The sequence below is a fragment of the Hemicordylus capensis genome, chromosome 3 (genome assembly GCF_027244095.1).
Source record: "Hemicordylus capensis ecotype Gifberg chromosome 3, rHemCap1.1.pri, whole genome shotgun sequence".
NCBI classification, from domain to species: domain Eukaryota; kingdom Metazoa; phylum Chordata; class Lepidosauria; order Squamata; family Cordylidae; genus Hemicordylus; species Hemicordylus capensis.
Window position 1 is genome coordinate 193,299,492 of NC_069659.1, and position 20,282 is coordinate 193,319,773.

General features: G+C 43.1%; 1 protein-coding gene across 5 annotated transcripts in view; it reads right to left on the reverse strand.

The window, feature by feature from the left end:
• The window catches only part of ERCC6 (ERCC excision repair 6, chromatin remodeling factor), a 116,359-nt gene that overhangs the window by 57,724 nt on the left and 38,353 nt on the right, over positions 1-20,282 (reverse strand). For all 5 annotated transcript variants that reach the window (XM_053309151.1, XM_053309153.1, XM_053309150.1 and 2 more), the window contains exons 6-8: positions 16,467-16,592; positions 9,764-9,922; positions 5,811-5,946 (exon numbers count right to left, since the gene is read on the reverse strand). In XM_053309151.1, coding sequence (XP_053165126.1) covers positions 5,811-5,946; positions 9,764-9,922; positions 16,467-16,592 — 421 coding nt within the window. The remainder of the gene's footprint in view (positions 1-5,810; positions 5,947-9,763; positions 9,923-16,466; positions 16,593-20,282) is intronic.

Genomic DNA, 20,282 nt, shown 5'->3' on the forward strand with positions numbered 1-20,282 from the left:
CGCCCGGGTTTTTTACCCAGGCTTATAGTGGGGTAGAAGGGTGTAAGCATGCCCTTCCACCCCACTCCATAGTCATGGGAACAACGCCGGGCAGCAAGAGCACCCGGAAATGGGGAAATCCCCCAATGCATCACTCTGCTGGCGCAGTGCATTGTGGGATGCCAGAGGACTTCCTCCTGCCAGCTTCTGGCTCAGCCACTCACTTGTGACTTGTGTGCTGTGCAAGTGGCAGGGCCTACTGCTTGTGTGCCGCGAAAGTGCATTTTTATACTAACTGTATAGCACAGAGAAGAGAGGGTTAACGCCCACCCCACTTTGCATGATCTTTTTTCACTCCCACTGACTAATACTGAAACTTTTAAAGTACTCTTTTTAAATTTAGCTTTTTAAATACCACATGGCTTTTCTCCAAATGAAGAAAAAGGGAGAAACCTGCAACATGCTTTAATTTTTGTACATCATCCACAGGCAAAATTTAAAAAAAAAATTATGTTTTTGGTGGGTTAGCCCCACAGAGAAATGCACATTTACAGCATACATATTGAGATGCACAAGTTCCAGCTATATCTCCTGCTTCCTTTGTCTGACTGACTTGTGCTTCCTCTAAACAATGCTGACTGCCCCAAGGCAACAGGCTATTTAGTGCTATTTCTAAAAGGAATAAAATAATTTCCCATTAATTTCAACACTCCAGAAATAAAGTAGATATATTATTGAAGAAAAATAAGAGCAGGCTTGCACAAATTATATATATTTAAAACAAATTCTCACAAAATTCTGGACTGGAGGGTTTTGTACCTCTGAATTCCGTAAAGTTTCTCCAGTGTCAAACATTTATTTGAAAGAATTTTGTTGCCAAAGGAGGGCATCCAATTACTAGTTTAGTAAACAACACAGATTCTATCTGGCTGGTTAAAATCAATACGGGTTCTGCTACTGAGTATTTTTAAAAGTTGCTGTAAAAACCATGAACTCTCTTACCCTCCTGGAAAAATCTAATATTTTTAAAGACAACACCTGAATGAAAAAATTCTAGGACAGTAGTGCACACATTTTCTCAACATACATTTGCTATGTATTTATTTCCTAGCAATGGTCTACTGCAGAATAATATAGGCATCGCTACCCAAACACTTAAGACAAATAATCTCAGGCGATTTCAAATTAAAAGCTTGTAAAATATGTAACCTCTCCTAGATTCTGCAATTAATAGGGTATGTCTGCAATTAGCCTGACTTACAGAAGGCTGCTAAAATGTTGTCATTAAAAGATGTTTTGTGAAAGTGCTGCTGTTATTATGGAGGCTCAGGAGACCAATCCCTCCTAGAGGGCAAACAGTGTAGTGGTAGAAAACAACAGCCATAAATCACATTGTCAGACAGCAGAGAGAACAGAAGTAAAAACACAGGCACATGAAGGCCATTCACTGTAGACACAGCACAGCAGAGTCCTAGTCAGGATTTACTGAACCTGTAATTAATTAAAATTTCCTTCAAGCCAAATCTGTATTAAACAAGGATTTGTGCTGACAATGAAGGAAAACATAGAAAGGCAACCACAATTGTAACACTACACATTCATCACTGACCACTTCCGTGTTCAGATTAAACTAACAAAAGGTTTGTCATATATCTCTTAACTTCTGCAAAGGAAAGGGGGTTGCACGACCCTGTGGAACCCTGAGCATTTTCCCCCAGGTACTACCCAGTATTATTTAAGTGCATTCAAATTTGGAATATTTTTACTTCTAATAATAGATGATGATTAATAGGTCAACAATTGTTCCTTTTACATGTGGTGTGATTTATTTATTTATTTTAATGTTCGATTTATAGAATGCCTTTCATTAAAATAATCTCAAATTAATTACAATAAATGTAAAAAAAACAATTAAAAAGCTAAAACAATACAAACATTACATTAAAATATAAGAAAAAATGCAAATCTATTTAAAAAGTTAAAAAACCATATACACAATAAAACCATGAAACAACAGCAGCAAGAAAGAAAACTACTCATATAAAAGCCTGGGTAAAAAGCCATGATTTTGCTTTCTTTTTAAAAGCTGTAATGGAGACTGAGGCACAGATGCCCACTGGGAGAACATTTCAAAGCCTGGGGGCAATAACTGAGAAGGCCCCACGAACAAGGAGCAGAGCCCTCTCTGATGACCTTGTCAAGTGAGCAGAAACCTTTGAGGGCAGGCGGTCCTTCAGATATCTGGGGCCCAAACCGTTAAGGACTTTAAAGGCACCTTGAATTGGACCCAGAAACAAATTGGCAGCCAATGTAGCTCTTTCAGAATGGGTGTAATATGGTCCCAGTGGACAGCGCCTGATAAAATCCTAGCTGCCACATTTTGCACTAACTGCAGTTTGTTTGTTTATTTATTGCTTACATTTATATCCTGCTTTTTCCTCCAAGGCGCCCAGTACTACATACTTAAGTTTCTCCTCACAACAACCCTGTGAAGTAGGTTAGGCTGAGAGAGAGAAGTGACTGGCCCAGTCACCCAGCAAGTATCATGGCTGAATGGGGACTTGAACTTGGGTCTTCCCGGTCCTAGTCCAGCACTCTAACCACTACACCACACTGGCTCTCCTGAATGTTCTTCAAGGGCAGTTCCTGAAAGTTCTTCAAGGGCAGCCCCACATAAAGCGCATTTCAGTAATCTAGCTGTGGCATGACTACAACGTGGGTAACTATGGCCAGATCTGCCTTCTCATGAAAGGACTGGCAAACTAGCTGAAGTGATGCAAAGGCACGCATAGCCTCCACCTGAGCATCTGAAAGCAGAGCCTAGCCCAGCAATATCTCCAAACTGTGCACTTGCTCTTTCAACCCCATCCCGAATCAGTCAAATCGCCTCATCCCAACTGGCTCTCCTACTGACCAACAGCACCTCCATCTTGTCTGGATTCAATTCTCACTTTACTAGCCCACATTCAGTCCATCACTGCCTTTAGCCTAATTCAGGACATCCACTGCCTCCCAAGGATTGGGTGATAAGAAGAGAGAGAGCTGAATGTCATCTACATACTGCTGACAACTCAGTCCAAGTCCCTGAATGACCTCTTCCAGCAGTTTCATGTAGATGTTAAACAGCATGGGGGACAAAACCAAACTCATAAGAGATCACTAACAGAAAAAATGCATTATAGTCAATGTAGCTCAAATCAAAAAGATGCAAAAACAAACTGAAGAAATCACATTATCTTACATAAAATCAAGCAAAATACACCAATGGAAATTTTGTGGAAGAGTCTTTGTGCTCACAACTTCTACTTATTTCAGTATTCCCTGAGCAAGAGAAGTTCCTTGCAGGTGATAAGTAAACTTCAGAAACTATTCACATGGTTACACAGAATTCATGCAAACATAATAAGGACAATAAGGATAATAAACATAATAATGTTTAATTTAATTAATAAATTTGTTCCTTTCTTCTAAAATTTCTTTTGGTGCAAACAAAACAGAAATTAAAAGGAATTTTCTGGGCTTTAAAAAAACTGAAAGGCAAAATCTAGCACAGGTCAGACCTCTACATTCAATAAAAGGATTAGTCCAGGACTGTGAAGCCAAGATGCAGAAGGTGCAACATCAATGAAACATGCAAACATTCTGTAGATTGTCATGTGTGATGACCAGTCACATGTCTGTTTCATGACATGATGTATGTGCACTAGGGAGCTGATGGATGTATTATCCATAGAAGGGGGAAAGCAATGTTTGAAGTAAACCATAATAATAAGCTAGCTTTCTAAAGACTAAATTCTGTGCCAATATGCTATGCCCAAGCTGCCAGTTCTCTGATGCTCAAAACTAGAGAAAAGTTGAGAACCAGAACTATATATAGACACCTGAAAAGTCTCAGAGAAGACAGGAACTGGTCCTTTCCCACAAGAGGAAAAACACTTAGCACTTTGGAGATACTCGAAGTGCACTAATTTAGACCTGGACTGGAAAAGGGATGATTGCATGGGCCGAGGAAGATGATCCTACCTCCAACACTATAAGGCTATTCACAAGAGCAGCCTAACCCAGACAGGGGCAGCCGAGCCTAGCCTGGGTTAGGATGCTCGTCCATGAGGATCCCAGTGCTGCCTGCCTGCCTAACCCTACTAGCACCAAGGTCGTGTAAGACTGCTTGCAGCCCGAGCATGCCCAGAATCAGGCACCTAGAGCGGCCGACTAATGGGGGATTTCCCCAATGCACCATGCTCATCTCGTGGTGCATTGTGAGATATCTGGAGGCTGAGATGCATTGTCCTGGCCTCCGGAGATCTGCACTGCTCCAAGCAGCGCGGATCGTGTGGGAGCACAATTTATACATCCCACCAACGTGAAAGGATCATCTGGGGGGGAAGGTAAGTTTGGCACAGCCTTCTTCCCTGCTGGTCTGCCGGTTGCGTGAATAGCCTTTCTGTTGCGTGAATAGCCTTTCTTTCTGTTGTGAATTACCATCACAGAACAAGGGCCCAGAGCATGGACCCTACAGTTTTGTCCATAGTAGCTGGCCAACCAAAATGGGCAAGGAAGGATATCCTCCAATATGAACCACTAATGGCAAGTCCAATTTTTCATTTGGCCTAAAAGGAGGACATGCCATGGAACGTGGCTGTACAGCTTGTATAGAAATAGCCACTGAGAGAGCAACTGGGCTCCAGCACCCCGGAGGGCCCACCACTGACACCAGGTCTGGGCCCGCCTCTCTCTCCCTTCCTCTCAAAAAAGATTGTCACTCCAGCACTGCCTCCTCATTTCCCTGAAACAGAAGTTTATTCTGTTTGATGCTTTCCCCTCCCATCTGGAAATGGGAGCTTTCCCCAAAAGCCACCATATCATTAAATGAGAAAAAGGAAGATAAGCCATTAGGGCGCACGCACACAAAAGCAGTTCTGTGGCAAAAACCTTCAGAGAAACAAGAAATCTTGCTCTCCTGAAAAGGACAAGAAGAGAACTGGGAGGGGGCTCTCACAACAGTGGGGAGAAAAAATTCTACTGGGAATTTGGAGGAAATTCTCCACCTCCAGAATACTGGTAGGTGGATAACCTGCCTCTTCCTCAAGTCAACAAACATATGCAGGGACAGTCAGGAACTGATCTCTTTAGCATTGCAGTCTGGAGAATGTTAGATATAATGGGGGAGTCTACCAAACCACCTGTGGAAAGGGCCTGTGGAAAGCTACTGGGTGTCCTCCACAGAGGCACTTGCCATAGCAGGTGGAATTGGGGATGCCTGAAGGGCACATTGCATTTTAGAGTGCATGTGTGTGCATGCATACCTCTTTCTATGCACAGGTAGATACTTATTACTACATCTGAATTCTACATGTCTGATATAGAGCTTAGCAGTGTCTTAAGACCCATCATAATAACCTTGAAAGGTTACATGCCAAGCAGTAAGATGTGCACATTGGGAACAATACACTATAAAAGTATAAGCCACATTACTTTTGAATCATGAGCAGATATCTTCAGGCAGTGAAGATTTACCAGCCTTCATTTCAGTGCTGTGACTGGCTAGCTCAATGATACATGGCATGAAACAAGCAGAGAATTCTAAGGTGCTCTACAGATAGAACTAGCCATGTCTAGGTCAATGTCTAGGTCAAAGGACAGTCACTCTATCAAGAAAGAGAGCAAACCTAAAATACTGGATACGTGTAAAATAATGCTAAATATTGGTTAACAAAGTATTTGAAGAAATATTTGAAATAAGAAGAAATGGTTCCTATAGTGAGATTCAGTGAAGTGCATAGGTGAAAGCTTGAATACTTTGTTTTACAGAAGGCTGAATGAGCAGTTACCTTGTTGTTGGTATAAGAGCCTGTCTCATGCAGAACTGCAACTCTAAATGGAGGCCACCAAGTATGGAACTCTCTTACCCACTGATGCATCACAGTGGTTGGACACACAATCACTGTCGGACCCAGCCCTTTGAACCTGTAACAGAATGTAAGATGACAGTACCATAAATAAACAAGCATTATATAAGCCATCAGGATAACTGACCACTTGGAGGTGGGACAAGTGTTTTATCAAAGCACAATCAAAATGTATGGTAGATTGTTATTTAATTCTGAAGTGAATGACACTGCTATTGTATTCTGTTCAACATTTAACAGGGATGTACATTCACAGAAACATTTGATGTTTGGTCTCTGGAGCCTGGCTAAAACCTATGTGCTCCAGGTGGTCTCTGAAGGGTGCTGAACAGTTCCTGAGGGTGCTGAAGAGTCCTGCTGCTGCTAAGTTTCACTGCCAAGTTTGTTTGGAATTTTATGGTTTTATTATTGTTTTACAATTTTTACATGAGCTATGTGATGGAAAGGCTTCTATTCAACCCCCTCTCATTCCAAAAGCTGCAAAGAGGAACTGTGAAGAGTGGAAATCAATCCAAGATGAAAGAAAAGGTTGCCACTTTCTCGCTAATGAAACTGATAAAAAATTGACTCCTAAGCTACTCCTGCAACCTGAAGTTTCAAATAAAGCAAAGATCCTGACATATCTTGGGTGCATGGGCCTTTAAAGTTCCAGTAATACTGTATTTACCTGAATCTGAAAAGAGGTTTTATCCAAGTTTTATAATATTAGAAATCGGGAGGTCGTTTTAAATTCAGAGTCCTATTCCTTTTGAATAAAGGCAGGTGTAACCTGTATTTATCCTCTACTTTTTAAGAGGATCGTCAAATTCAGAATCTTCTTCAATTTGGGTAAATACAGTAACTGCTCCTAACCATGGTCTCAAGACTCATGGTCTAAGCAACCATAATTATTTTAACCTTGTTTGGATTCGGCTTCAATAAAAACAAACACTTAAGCAGTGAAGCTAATGGGTAAGGTGGTCTTATATCAATGTTCTGAGGTCACAGCAATCACCCCCCCCCCGCCCCCACACACACACTTGTTGAATTTTTTTTTTAATTTTAGCATGGATTGGCAAACCCATTATTTTTCTGCACATCTACATGTTCAGTGCTTTAATTTGATACCTCATTTCTCTAACCATAGTAAGAGTTGTAACCGATTATTAAAAGTTGGCTTTAACTAACCCTAACTTCGCACGTATTTTGAGAGAGAGAGAGAGAGAGAACATACAACATACATACACAATAAACAAACTTTGGCATCTTGAATCCATATGAACTTGAACAGAGATAATAGAGGCTTTCTTATGAAGGATTCAAAATGAGAGAAAATGAACCTGAGTGTTGGTCACCATCTGAAGAATCAAGGAAAGGGAAGCAATATAATTGGCTCTTTGTATTGGGCATCAGCTGGCTTTTAGCGGGAAGGGACAGTGTGTTCCTGCGGACACTTTCATTTATAAGTGATTTAGTTCTCAGGTTAATATATCAGGCACTCTTGTATTGGAGAAATTCCACCATAATATTGTATTAATAAGGGATCTGGGCTATAGTCCAATGCAGCATAATTTTTCATTATGGATCACAGGATATAACAGCAGTGGCTTAATGACTCTATCACTTATATATTAGTAGTAGCTGCAAATATGGAGGGTGATTTGCTACTGAGAGAGAGAGAGAAAATCACACTTTTACCCCCAATATCAGGGATGCTTGTCTAGTCTAAGTCTCAAACCAGCCAATGAGAAGAAGAATGAGAATGAGAAGGCAAGAAGAAGGTACGCAAATCACTTCAAGCCCAGATATTTTCCAATTTGTCCCATTACAGAAAGAGTTTCAATTCATAAGCAACAAGTTATCAGAAGCAGTTATTATAAAGTTAGAATGTTCTCAAATCTACAGAGCTGCCATTTTGGACACTAAAGCATGGAACATATCTGAGAAAGGATGGGCTTCTGAAAGGATTCATCATCTTTTAACACCAGGCTGAGTGAGCTGCTAATCAAAAAAGGGCTACAGCTCCTACATGTGTCCTGAGGGGACACGTCTAAAAGTGTCCTCAATTTGCATTTTTCTCAAGCTAGTATGGCATTTCTGATGTTCCTGTATGTGCTATTGAACTATCTGGCATCAACCTGTCTACATGCTCATTATGGAGGAGAAAAGACATACTCCCCCAAAAGAGGCCAGGTAGCACTCCCCGGTGAGAAAATTCCATAGCCGAAAAGGCCTATTCAACTGAGAAAAGTGGGGCTGTAGCAAACTACAGGAGATCACCTGCTTTGCACGCAAAAGGTGCCAGACTTCATCATGGGCATCTTTGGGTAGGACAGGGAAAGATTCTACCCGACACCTGGGATTGCTGCTACCAGTCTGTGTAGACAGTACTGAGCTAGATGGACTAGTGGTTCAACTTTATATAAGACAGTTTTCTATGTTTCTATGTCTGGTCACCGTCTGTCTTACTTCTTATGGTGAGGGGGTGGGGTGCAGACTTGGAGCACAGACACAAAGGAGGATCTTAATAACCTGGCAGGGTCACATGAGAAGAGCCATTCTTTAGGTTCCCAAATCTCAATCCATTTGATACATTAAAAGATAAAATCAAGTGGCTCTGGAAATAGACAAGGAGCCAAGTTCCAGTTAGGGATTTCAACCGTATTTTGAAGTAAATGCAGTTTAAAATTATGCTGAATATCCTAGGCATACTCAGTGGCTCATATCCTGACTAATGCTGCACAAATGAAAGGAGTATGTGGGGAAATCTTTTGCCCTCTGCAGTTTGAATTCTTTCCCAAAAACATCCATGAGGGCTGGGGGGATCTTCAGGGGCATATTTTTGAGGGGATTAGGGGCAGCGATGAAAATCACCTATCTTCCCTTGCATAACTAGAACATAGTTCTATGAGTGTGATATTCATCAGGATGCAAGTCACTGTTCTTTATTCAAGGCTTAAATTGTTCATAAAGTATAGTGCACTCTCAGTGTTATAATGCAGATTTTACAAACATTCTACTGAGTGAACTTTGTACTTTTACAACAATTTATATTTGAACATAACAGGTGAATATTCACTGGACACATAAAAGAGCTATCACAATCTTCCCCTTCTCTAAACTGAAACTCAAATAGCTGGTTGGAGGCTGCAGGAAGGCTTACATCCAAAGGCTTGGGGTACTTTCCCCTGGCAAGTGGATCTGTGGACACCCAGTAGGTCTCCCAGGAGTTAAGACATTTTTATGGTTGCTGCAACTGCTGGGCTGATAGCAATTAATACATTGCTACTTGAGGTTCCAGGACTAGGTGGGAGGAGGTGGAAGAATAAGGAGTGTGTTAAAAGAAAAGGAGAATCCCCATTCATGAACAACTTGTTTGTGCTGACTTGAGAAGGGATTTTGCAAAGAAGTTTCTTGCCCACTCTTGAATTTCACATTCATAATCACAAAGAGCCCTGTGACTTCTAGTCACCTGGTACCTTACCAGAGCAAATACTTTAATGTAAAATGTAATAAATTGACCTAAAGGTATTGCATCTAATTGAAAAGCCCATATTATGTAAACTATTGATATTAACATAATTGAGTTTGTAAGCAATCCATTTGTGCTAGCTAACCTTAGACACAGTATTGACCCAAAATATCTGGTGAGGCTCATCTGCAAAATGAAGCATCAATGCCTGGAATTCATTAAGAGTGTTACATGTTTAATTTTTCCTGCCCTCCAGCTCCACTGTCTCGTAAAATTTTTCCTTTGATGTCCCCCACTAAAAGAATTAAAGGAATATTGTAATTGAAATGTCGTTAATAATTCACAAGGTCCTCCTCCACAGCAATACATCCAATGAAATATTAATTGAGTTCCACAGACTGACAGTCTGCAGAAGAGCACTTGCCTGTAATTTGAACCACGAGTCCTGATCTTGCTGTAGCTCAGACCTGCCAAGAAAGCAATTATCTGGATGGTCTTGCCCAATCCCATCTCGTCTCCCAGAATTCCTCCAGCCTGCTGGCAGTGCAATTCCCAGAGCCACCTAACACCTGTCTGCTGGTACCTACAAATAAGGAGGCAAATAAGATGGCAAAGAGATCATAACAGAAAGGTCTCATGAATTAGTCATTCACAAGGTTCTAAAGCTTGTTACCGTAACATGCTGCATGTGTGTTTTACATGAGGGCCGTATTTACAGTCTCATGCATTTTTTATGCCCTTAGACATTAGATGTGATAAGTCCATTCTTCATGCAATGTTAAAGTATTTCTAATTAAACCAAGACATGATAATTAGAGGGTATTTTATTGCATTTTTTTTAAAATGGTGGTAGAGCAACCCCCTACTTTTTCTATACCAACAAATACAAAAGTGTTAGCATATAAGAGGTTTGTTAATATGTGATGGAGCATTACAGAGTGGAGGCACCAAATGTGTGCTATTGAAAGGACAAGAGATAAACAGATTCTCCAAAAGAAGTAGTGGGTGTTTTAGCAATTTTAGCCTTAGTTATGTTGTTTACTTCATTTATATTTCACCTTTCTGCCAAAGCACTCAAACTGAGCCAGCAGCACACAGGAAAAATAAGGGGATGTACTGTGAGAGCACCCATCAGGATTTCCTCCATGGACATCCCAATGCCCTCCAGTTGTGTCCCTTAATCTATCTATCTGATCTATCTGATCTATCTATCTGATTTATATACCGCCCTTCCGATAAGGCTCAGGGCAGTTCACAACATGATAAAAACAATTAAAATCAAATTAACAATTAAAATCAAACTATTAAAATACAATAAAACCAATAAAACAGCTAAAAGCCCTGAAAATCAGGGCAACAATTTAAAACAGTTTAAAACAATTAATCATTTAAAACTCTGGAAGGCCAGGCCAAATAAGTACGTTTTAAGGGCTCTCTTGAAGGACAGCAATGATCTCAGATTACGAATTTCTGCCGGGAGTGCATTCCATAGCCCAGGAGCAGCTACAGAGAAGGCTCGCCTCTGCGTCGCCACCAGACGAACTGGTGGCAACTGGAGACGGATCTCCTCAGATGACCTTAACGTGCGGTGGGGATCATGTAAAAGAAAGTGCTCTCTCAGATAACTCGGACCTAAGCTGTTCAGGGCTTTAAAAGGTAATAACCAGCACATTGTATTTTGCCCAGAAACATATCAGCAGCCAGTGTAGCTGTTTCAAAACAGGCATAATATGGTCTCTCCGGGTTGCCCCAGAGACCAGTCTGGCTGCCGCATTCTGAACTAACTGAAGTTTCCGGACTACGTACAAAGGCAGCCCCACGTAGAGCGCATTGCAGTAGTCAAGCCGGGAGGTTACCAGCTGATGCACTACTGTTTTGAGGTAATCCTCTCCGAGGAATGGATGCAGCTGTCGAATCAGCCGAAGCTGACAGAAAGCACTCCTGGCCATGGCCTCCGCCTGAGATACCAGGGTGAGGCCTGGGTCCAGGAGTACTCCCAAGCTGCGCACCTGCTCCTTCTGGGGGAGTGTAACCCCCTCCAGCACAGGGAAATCCAACTCATCCCTCAGATTCTGAGCCCCCACAATGAGCACCATTTGTGGTGTTTGTGGGGGCTGTTCATTCAAATGACCCCTAAACATGTTTATGGGACATTTATTTGAACAGCCCCCACTGTGATTGAGAAACACAGCAGGCCCCTAAACACATGCTCCAGCATGTGTATATTTGAAATACTAGCCATAATACTATACCAAACTAACCAAATTTGGAGGGATGAGCATAGCAAAAAAGGATTAAAGCAGACTAGGAGTACAAAAGCAGTAACTAAGTTTATGATGGAAGACAGAAAGTGGTTTCCAACAAACAGGGATGCAACATTCTGCTAGTCTCACTAGAATGGAAAAGCTGGGGGAAACAAAGGATATCACCAGTTTAGGAACTGTTAGATATCATTTTACAGTTTCACCTTCTGAATTTGGTAGCTGAAGGGAAATCATGTGGTTTAGAGGCTTCATTTTAACAAAAGAACAAATTTCTAGTCCTAATGGACGCAGAGAAAAGCCTGGAAATGATTTTTCTGCACTGAGCAGGAAATTTGACTAGAGGACCTCCAAGGTGCTTTCCAACTCTGAAATGCTATGATAACTATGAATGGGATAAATACTCTAATAAAAATGAAATTGAAGGCCTAACCAAGTCACATATATAAACCCTGGTGCCTCACCATAGTTTCTTATGCCTCTCTGCATCATATGATCTACAATGTCTATCAGCTGCATCATTTTCCAGAATATAATAGACATTAACCTGTCACTCTTGGACCCATTATATTTACTTTTGATATAGACAGAACTGAAAGCTGGAAAAAATGGATTTGCACAGCTTTCTACTTCTGTTTCCAGTCCTTCAGCACTTTACAAACTTATCTCAGTAAATCATGAGAGGCAGAAAGAAACATTGGTACCCAACATGAAGGTTTCTTCTTGCTGGTGTTACAGATGTCACTCATCGTGGGTTATCCCGCCCACTTCCTCCAGAAGGTAGGAAATAATCACTGAAAAATACCCCAACAAGCACACAAGGGGAAAAGCCTGAGTCCACACATAATCAGAGAGAGTAGTCCCAAACAACAACAAAAATTGTCAACTAACAACATGAAAACAATGCAGGATATGAAGGCAGAGAAACAGGAGAAAGATACATGTACCCCTCGCACCAGTCCCATCCAGGTGGTAGATCTGGGCCAAAAAAATCCCAGGTGGGCACGAGTGACCTCTGTAACATCAGAAAGAAGAAAACTTCACGGTGAGTACCAATGTTCCTTTCTCTTGCTGGTGTAGGATATCACTCATCGTGGGTCATACCACAGGGAACAAGCCCAGACCAGAACCTACTGCCCTGAGAGGACCTTTTGTAACACCCATCTACCAAACGCCACCCTAGAGGAGGTGTGCACTTCTAATTTATAATGACGTGAGAATGTAGATGAGGACTTCCACGTACAGCCCTGGAAACATCCTCAACAAGCGATGCTGATGAGGAGAATGCAGCAGAGGTAGACGCAGATCTTGTGGAGTGAGCCGTAATCCCCGCCAGGGGAGTCAAACTATGCCACTCATAAGCTAATGGGATGCAGCTAATGGATGTATTGAAAGTGCCCCCCCCCCCGTAACAAAAGTGCAGACAATCTGTGCTTGATAGGTACGCTTCCTTCAAGTCTGTGGAAACCAAGAAATCACCCTCCTGTAGAGCCTCTACAATGGACCTTAGCGTCTCCATGCAAAAACATCTCTTTATCACAAACTTGTTGACTGATTTCAGGTTTAGCACAGCTCTGAGAGAGCTGTCCTTAGGGACCATGAAAATTATTGAGTAAACCTATTTTCCACTTTGTGACATGGGTACCAACTCTATCATCTCTATGTCTAATAGGTTGAATGGCGAACAATATACCTCTGTGCTTTTTCGTCCTTGGGGTCAACAAAAACTTCTCTCTGGGTGTTCTTGAGAGTTCTATCCTGTAACCCTCTCTTACAATCAAAAGCACCTGGTGATCTGTGGCGGAGGCCTCCGAGGCGTGCCAATATGCCGCCTTTCAGCATATTGGCACACCTGGGAGGAAGGGGGCCTCCCAGGTGTGGGAAGAGGGAAGGGCTTTACACGTATCCCTGGTTTCCACCAGTACATCCCTCAGTGCTTCATCCCCAAAGAGCTTTACTCCATTGTAGGGTAAAGCAGTCAAATTTGCCTTGGACGTATTGTCCACCCGCCAATGGAGTAGCCAAATATTGTGTCGAGTGGTGACGTTAGATGCGATAGCCTTAGATGAATACCGGATACTGTCTAGTGTGGCATCTGACGTGAAAGCTGAGACAAGAGGAATGTCTGTGGCTTTTTTTGTCGTCATTGGCATCCATTCCTACCAGTCAAAATTTTTGTCAAGCCACACCCCGCCCCGTGTGTGCCCCACTTTCCCGAAGTTCCCTGGGGCACCTCTTCGCACTGTTCCAGCTGCGTATTGCAGCTAATAGGCAAAGCCTCCCTGTACCCCCCCCCACACACACACAGGCAGGGTAGCGCTCACCAATTCAATGGCAGTCTTCTCTCTCTGGGCCTATTCCCCTCCACTGTTCTCTGCACAGCCGCTAATGGCATCCTTTGTCTCCTCAATAGTTTCACCACTCTGCTCCAAGCAGATGCCAGGAGCAGCGCATGTAGCTCATTCTCCCTGGAGGGGGTCTGCTGCGCTGGCAAGGCGGAGACTGTACGCTGGCCTGGAGAAAGGTGCCGCCCCAATGCAGAGAGGACCGAGGGTGATGGGGAAGAAGGGAGCAATGGTGTCTGGCCGCGTGTTGATGCGCTCTTGCTCCCCAACAGCTGACGAGTGTGCTTCTTCCCTCTCGGCGAAGAGCAGCTCCGCTTCTTCAGAATCACTTTATTTTGGTCATCAACCAGACAAGATAGCATCACATGAATACGTTCGAGATTTGCAAATAACATAACAGAAGCTCTGCTTCTTTCATTGGCCAGTTGGGGATCTGTGTGCCTTTTGCCCCGTTCTCAGTGAACCGGGCTTCCCCTCTGGCTGCCTGGTGGCTGACGACAATGGGAGAAGCCGAGACCCAAAGGTGCATGGAACTCCCTACAGAGTCCCCTATCGAGGAGGCTTCCTGCAAAAGTGGTGGGAACACTTTCAACAGTTGAGTTGTAGTGTGTTGTGCCTGAAATGCCAGCACCATTGGAATCTTTTGCTCCCCCGCCATGGTCACAGAGAAAGAGAATTCCAGTAGGGAGAATAAAGATCACAGGAACACAGAAAGCTGCCATATACTGAGTCAGACCATTGGTCCTTCTAGCTCAGTATTATCTACACAGACTGGCAGCAGCTTCTCCAAGGTTGCAGGCAGGAGTCTCTCTCTCAGCCCTATCTTGGAGAAGCCAGGGAGGGAACTTGGAACCCCCTGCTCCCCCCAGAGTGGCTCCATCCCCTAAGGGGAAGATCACAGTACTCACACATGCAGTCTCCCATTCACATGCAACCAGGGCAGACCCTGCTTAGCTAAGGGGACGAGTCATGCTTGCTACCACAAGACCAGCTCTCCTCTCCAGGAGAGGACAGGAAGAAAGAAAGTGAAACTAACAAAAAACAAATCTCCTCCCCGCCCCATCTAAACAGTAACACCAAACAGCAGAGTAGAGATAAAGAAATTATCCCCCCCTCCCTTTATCTAAACAGTAACACCAAACAGCAGAGTAGAGATAAAGAAATTAGAGAAAGACAACATCAAGGAAAGAGTACACAAAGCTAATCCAAAGGCCTAATAGGTACCAAAAGATAGAGAGCTAAGAGCTATATGACCAACTGGAGCCAAGGACTGGAAAGGACCGCCTCTTGTGGGCTTGTTAGGGTCTTTTTCAGTGACTTATTTCCTGCCTTCTGGTGCAAGTGGGCAGGATAACCCATGATGAATGACCTCCTACACCAGCAAGAGAAACAAGCTCTTTTAAAAATGAAAACTGAGGTTTCTGTGCTTCAAAAAAGTGTCTCTGGACCACATTCTACCTAAATTAATAAACCCTACACCTTAAGTGGCGCAGCGGGTAAATGCTTGACTAACAAGCAGAATGTTGCCAGTCTGAATCCCTGCTGCTACTATATCAGGCAGCAGCGATATAGGAAGATGCTGAAAGGCATCATCTCATACTGCAAGGGAGGAGGCAATGGTAAACCCCTCCTGTATTCTACCAAAGAAAACCACAGGGCCCTGTGGGCACCAGGAGTCGAAATCGACTCGACGGCACACTTTACCTTTATACAAAAACGCAGGATTTCAAGGAATTGCAGAGAAAATTAAGGCAGAAACAAACTCCTTTGGGATTCAGTTTATCCATCTTAGGATCCATAGCTGCCACCTTTGTACTCCAACATGATCAGAACAGACTCCCCAGTACCTACTAACTACAGGCCCTCTTTCCTGCTGTGGAGATCTCAGCTTTCAAGTCTCAAGTCTGACAATTCATTCAGCTCAATTGATCTTTTTAACCACTCAGGAAGTTTTGCCAGCTGACTTATGCTTGCATGGGGATACTCTTCATTAGAGAAGCTTATCTTGCCAAGACTCATTTTTATTTGCATGTCTTGGTTGAATTCTCTTTGGACTGCCCAGATCATAGATCTATTTTTAGAATGATAGTTTCAGCACTATAACACTCTACAAGTCCATACAGCAATTGATGAGGCACCTGCCAACCAAACAGGGAGTTCTGAGAATGCACAAGACACAATTCAAAACACCAACCAAGTATTGTAATCAGGTCGTTTCTCAGCTACATGTTTCTCAGCTACACTTGATAAAACTGCAACGATCTGGATTTGAATTGAGTGAAATGGTCCCTTTTCTTTACACACTGATCATGGACATGTAGACTTGGTCAAATCCCCTACCCAGCCGGACAACAAACAAACAGCATACACAGAGAAAGAGAATTCTTCTGGGCAGAATATCATGGCAGACTTTCAACCTTACATTTCAACCTTACAACCTTTTCAAGCCTTACATTTGCAGTTGAAACAGAGATATTATTAAACAATTCATGCAAATGAACATTTCATATTAGATACATACTTGAATAGCTTCTTGAAGAGAAAACCTGGCACTCTAAAACCCTCAAATTCCACATCGCTGTCATCAGAATCTTCACCTGCCCTCCATTGTTCCTCTCCACTTTTTAATCGTTGTTTGTGCCACCTCCTGCAATTACAGAGAGAATCCACACTGTTAGCAGATTTGATATGGTATAAAGTTTAAACAACCAGAAGAGAACAAATAATAAATCAAAATGCAGCCACTGTGGCCCAACAGACAGCAGACTACAGACTTTGCTGGATTTTAACATGAGAAACCTGGTCCATCTCAATCATATACTTTCCAAGATATTTTGGGCAAGGCACTCTTGTTCAGACTTAGGTGATCTATTAAAATGGGCACAGCAAAGCTGGTTTGAATGTAAATGAGAAAGACAGGAAAGTATTCTACAAAGTCAGAGTGAGATTGAAGCAAAACAGAAAACACACACACACCAAACAATCAAGTCTCTGGACCCAAAATATGTTGCCTAGACAATTCACTAATTCAGTCAGGAAGAATTAAATGTTGACATGGAAACTTTCACCTAACTTCTGTGCAGTCTGCTATACAGCTTTTGAATAAATCCATAGATTAATTGTGAACTGTGGAAAAAGTACTTCCTTTTGTTGGCCTAAATTGCTTGAACATCATTTTCATGGGATTACCCCTTGTTGTAAAAGAGTGTTGTGAAAGAGGGAGGAAAATCTCTATCTGCTCTCTCCACACCATACATAATTTTATAGACCTCTATAATGTCTCCCCTTAGTAGTCTTTTTTCTAAGCTTAAAAGGTCCAGTTGTTGTAGCCTTGCCCCATAAGGAAGGTGCTCTAGGACCCTTACCATCTTGGTTGCCCACTTCCGTACCTTTCTCAGTTCGACAACATCCTTTTTGAGATATGGTGAACAGAACTGTACACAGTACTCCAAATGTGGCCGAACCATAGATTAGTATAAGGGCATTTTGATATTAGCAGTTTTATTTTCAACCCCCTTCCTAATGATTCTGAACATGGAATTTGCCTTTTTTTAAAAAAACAGCTGCCACATGCTGAGTCCACACTTTCAACAAGCTGTCCACTATGACCACAAGACCTCTCTCCTAGGGGTGTGCACGGAACCGCAGAGCTGTGGTCCGGCACTGTGGGGTGGGTTCCTTTAAGGGCGGGGAGGGTTTACTTACCCCCCCGCCACTTGCCCCCGTCCAGCGCGCGTATTTAATGTAATAATTGGGGCAGCAGGATACTTCCCTGCTGCCCCTTGTCCCTCTGCAATGCCGCCAGCTTTGACTCACAGTTTTGAAAATAAATTACTGCTGCCCAGTGCCAATAATGAAGTTGAAGAAGAAGCCGGCCTCCACTTCGGCGCCTCTCCGCCCGGCGGCGGCAGCCACTGAGAGCGGCTCTGCCATGGAGGACGTGCCGCGGCAACCCTCACTTCTGGCTACCATGCGACTTTCCCCCACATACAGAGTGGCTGCATTCTGCCACTCTGTATGCGGGGGAAGTCGCATGGAAGCTGGAAGTGAGGGTTGCATCACTTCCGGCTTCCATGCGACTTCCCCCGCATACAGAGTGGCAGAATGCAGCCACTCTGTATGCGGGGGAAGTCGCATGGTAGCCGGAAGTGAGGGTTGCCGCGGCACATCCTCCATGGCAGAGCCTCTCTCAGTGGCTGCTGGGAGGCGGCGGCGGCTCCTCGGGGAGCCGCCGGGCGGAGAGGCGCCGAAGTGGAGGCCGGCTTCTTCTTCAACTTCATTATTGGCACTGGGCAGCAGTAATTTATTTTCAAAACTGTGAGTCAAAGCTGGCGGCATTGCAGAGGGACAAGGGGCAGCAGGGAAGTATCCTGCTGCCCCAATTATTACATTAAATACGCGCGCTGGACGGGGGCAAGTGGCGGGGGGGGGTAAGTAAACCCTCCCCGCCCTTAAAGGAACCCCCCCACCCGGACCCGGACCAGCCAGATCCGAACCGGTCTGGAAAGTCCGGAGGCCTTTACAATGGCTTCCAGACCGGTTCGGACACACCCCTACTCTCTCCTGGTCAGCTCAGACCCCATCAGTGTATATGTGAAGTTTTACCCCAATATGCTTCACTTTACACTTGCTTACACTGAATCACATTTGCCATTTTGTTGCCCATTCCCTCAGTTTGAAGAGATCCTTCTGAAACTCTTCACAATCTGATTTGGATTCCATTAAATAGTGTAGAGTCATCTTTTCTTACGGTTGTGATCAAGAGGGACTACTTTCAGGCTCCCCTCCCACTTTCCTGCCAAAACATGCAAGACTCCATTGACACCTGTTTGCTAACTCCTGCTGGCTAACCTCTGGTCACTAAGCTCCCTGGCCTGCTACCCCATACAGAGAGTAGCCCTCAAAATGAGGCAAACAGGCTCAACTGGAATGTGGCCCCTTTCACCAGGTGTGATTCACCTCAGCCCTTAGGCTCACTCCACTTACTATCTCTCTCTAGTCCAAAGGGAAACAAACAGAAAGCCACAAAACAAGCCCTGGCCAACCCATGCCCCACACACATACAGCCACACACTGGGACCTCTCCCCTCTCCATACATCAGAAGCCCTGCAAAAGCAAGGTTTCAAATCACATGGATGGTACTCTATGCATAGATGTACATTTGGGGGCCCTGTTCAATCTGTGAATACAGATGAGGGGAGGGGTGGAGCTTTCTGCCCTCCCCCTTGTGTGGCAAGGGATAGTCTCTCTGCCTACAAGAAGAAACAATCCAGCTCCGTGACTGAAATAGACAGTAACTATGTGTAAGGATAGATTTGTATTTCTAATGTTATTGGTAAAATAAAAACCACCTCAAATGAATGAATGATGCTTTATTCCCTCTGGAGAAAGAGGGCGCCCTCTGGTGCACAAGAGAAACACGTCTGTTAGATGGAGAAATGGATTCAATATTGTGTAGAATCCATGGTCTTCAATGGTGAGTATGGAGAATACAAAAGTCATGCCCTATGCTAAGGCAGGTTAAACCAATGACACCGCCACCTATACAAACCTTATTGTATACGTTTATTTTAAAAGGAAGGAATTCCTTTAAAAGAAAGAAGCAGATAAAAGGGAAGGGGGAAGAAAAGAAGGCTTTTTCCTATATATATATATATATATATATATATATATATATATATATATATATATACACACACACACACACACACACACACACACACACAAACACACACAGAGGGGGGGTACTATCTTGTTAGTAAGATATTGTTATATTTATGTATTGGGTTAAAATATAACTTAGAAGCAGGGGAGGTTGATTGACTCTGTATAACAACCTTTTTGGTGATTTTTGTCTGATTGTTATGTGTTTAAGCTTAACTGTGAACTGACATTTAACAAAAAGAATACAAAAAGATACAGAAGCCCTGCAAAAAAAAAATTAGGTTCTAGGTCTGAAATGGCTGGAGACTTTAAGTGAAGCAAATGTCCCGTTAGGGAACTTCAATGTAACAAGCTCCAATGCACGGTGAGGTGGTATAGTATCCATCACTGCACATGAAGCTATAGTACTATTTGGGCATTCATGTGTATAAAATGTTTCTCTGACTTCCACATTCCTTACCCTATCCAAAGAGTGGAACAGAAAATGGATGAAACATGCACACCTTTTTACACATCAATGCCCAGCTCACACATGACATGATTCACATGGCTGAGACCAGTTCTTCATCATCCATGACAGCTTACCACTGTGCTAAATGTCAGAACCAGTTCTCAGTAAGCAAACACAATCTGCTAAAACATCATTTAGCAGACAAAAATCAAATGTCATAT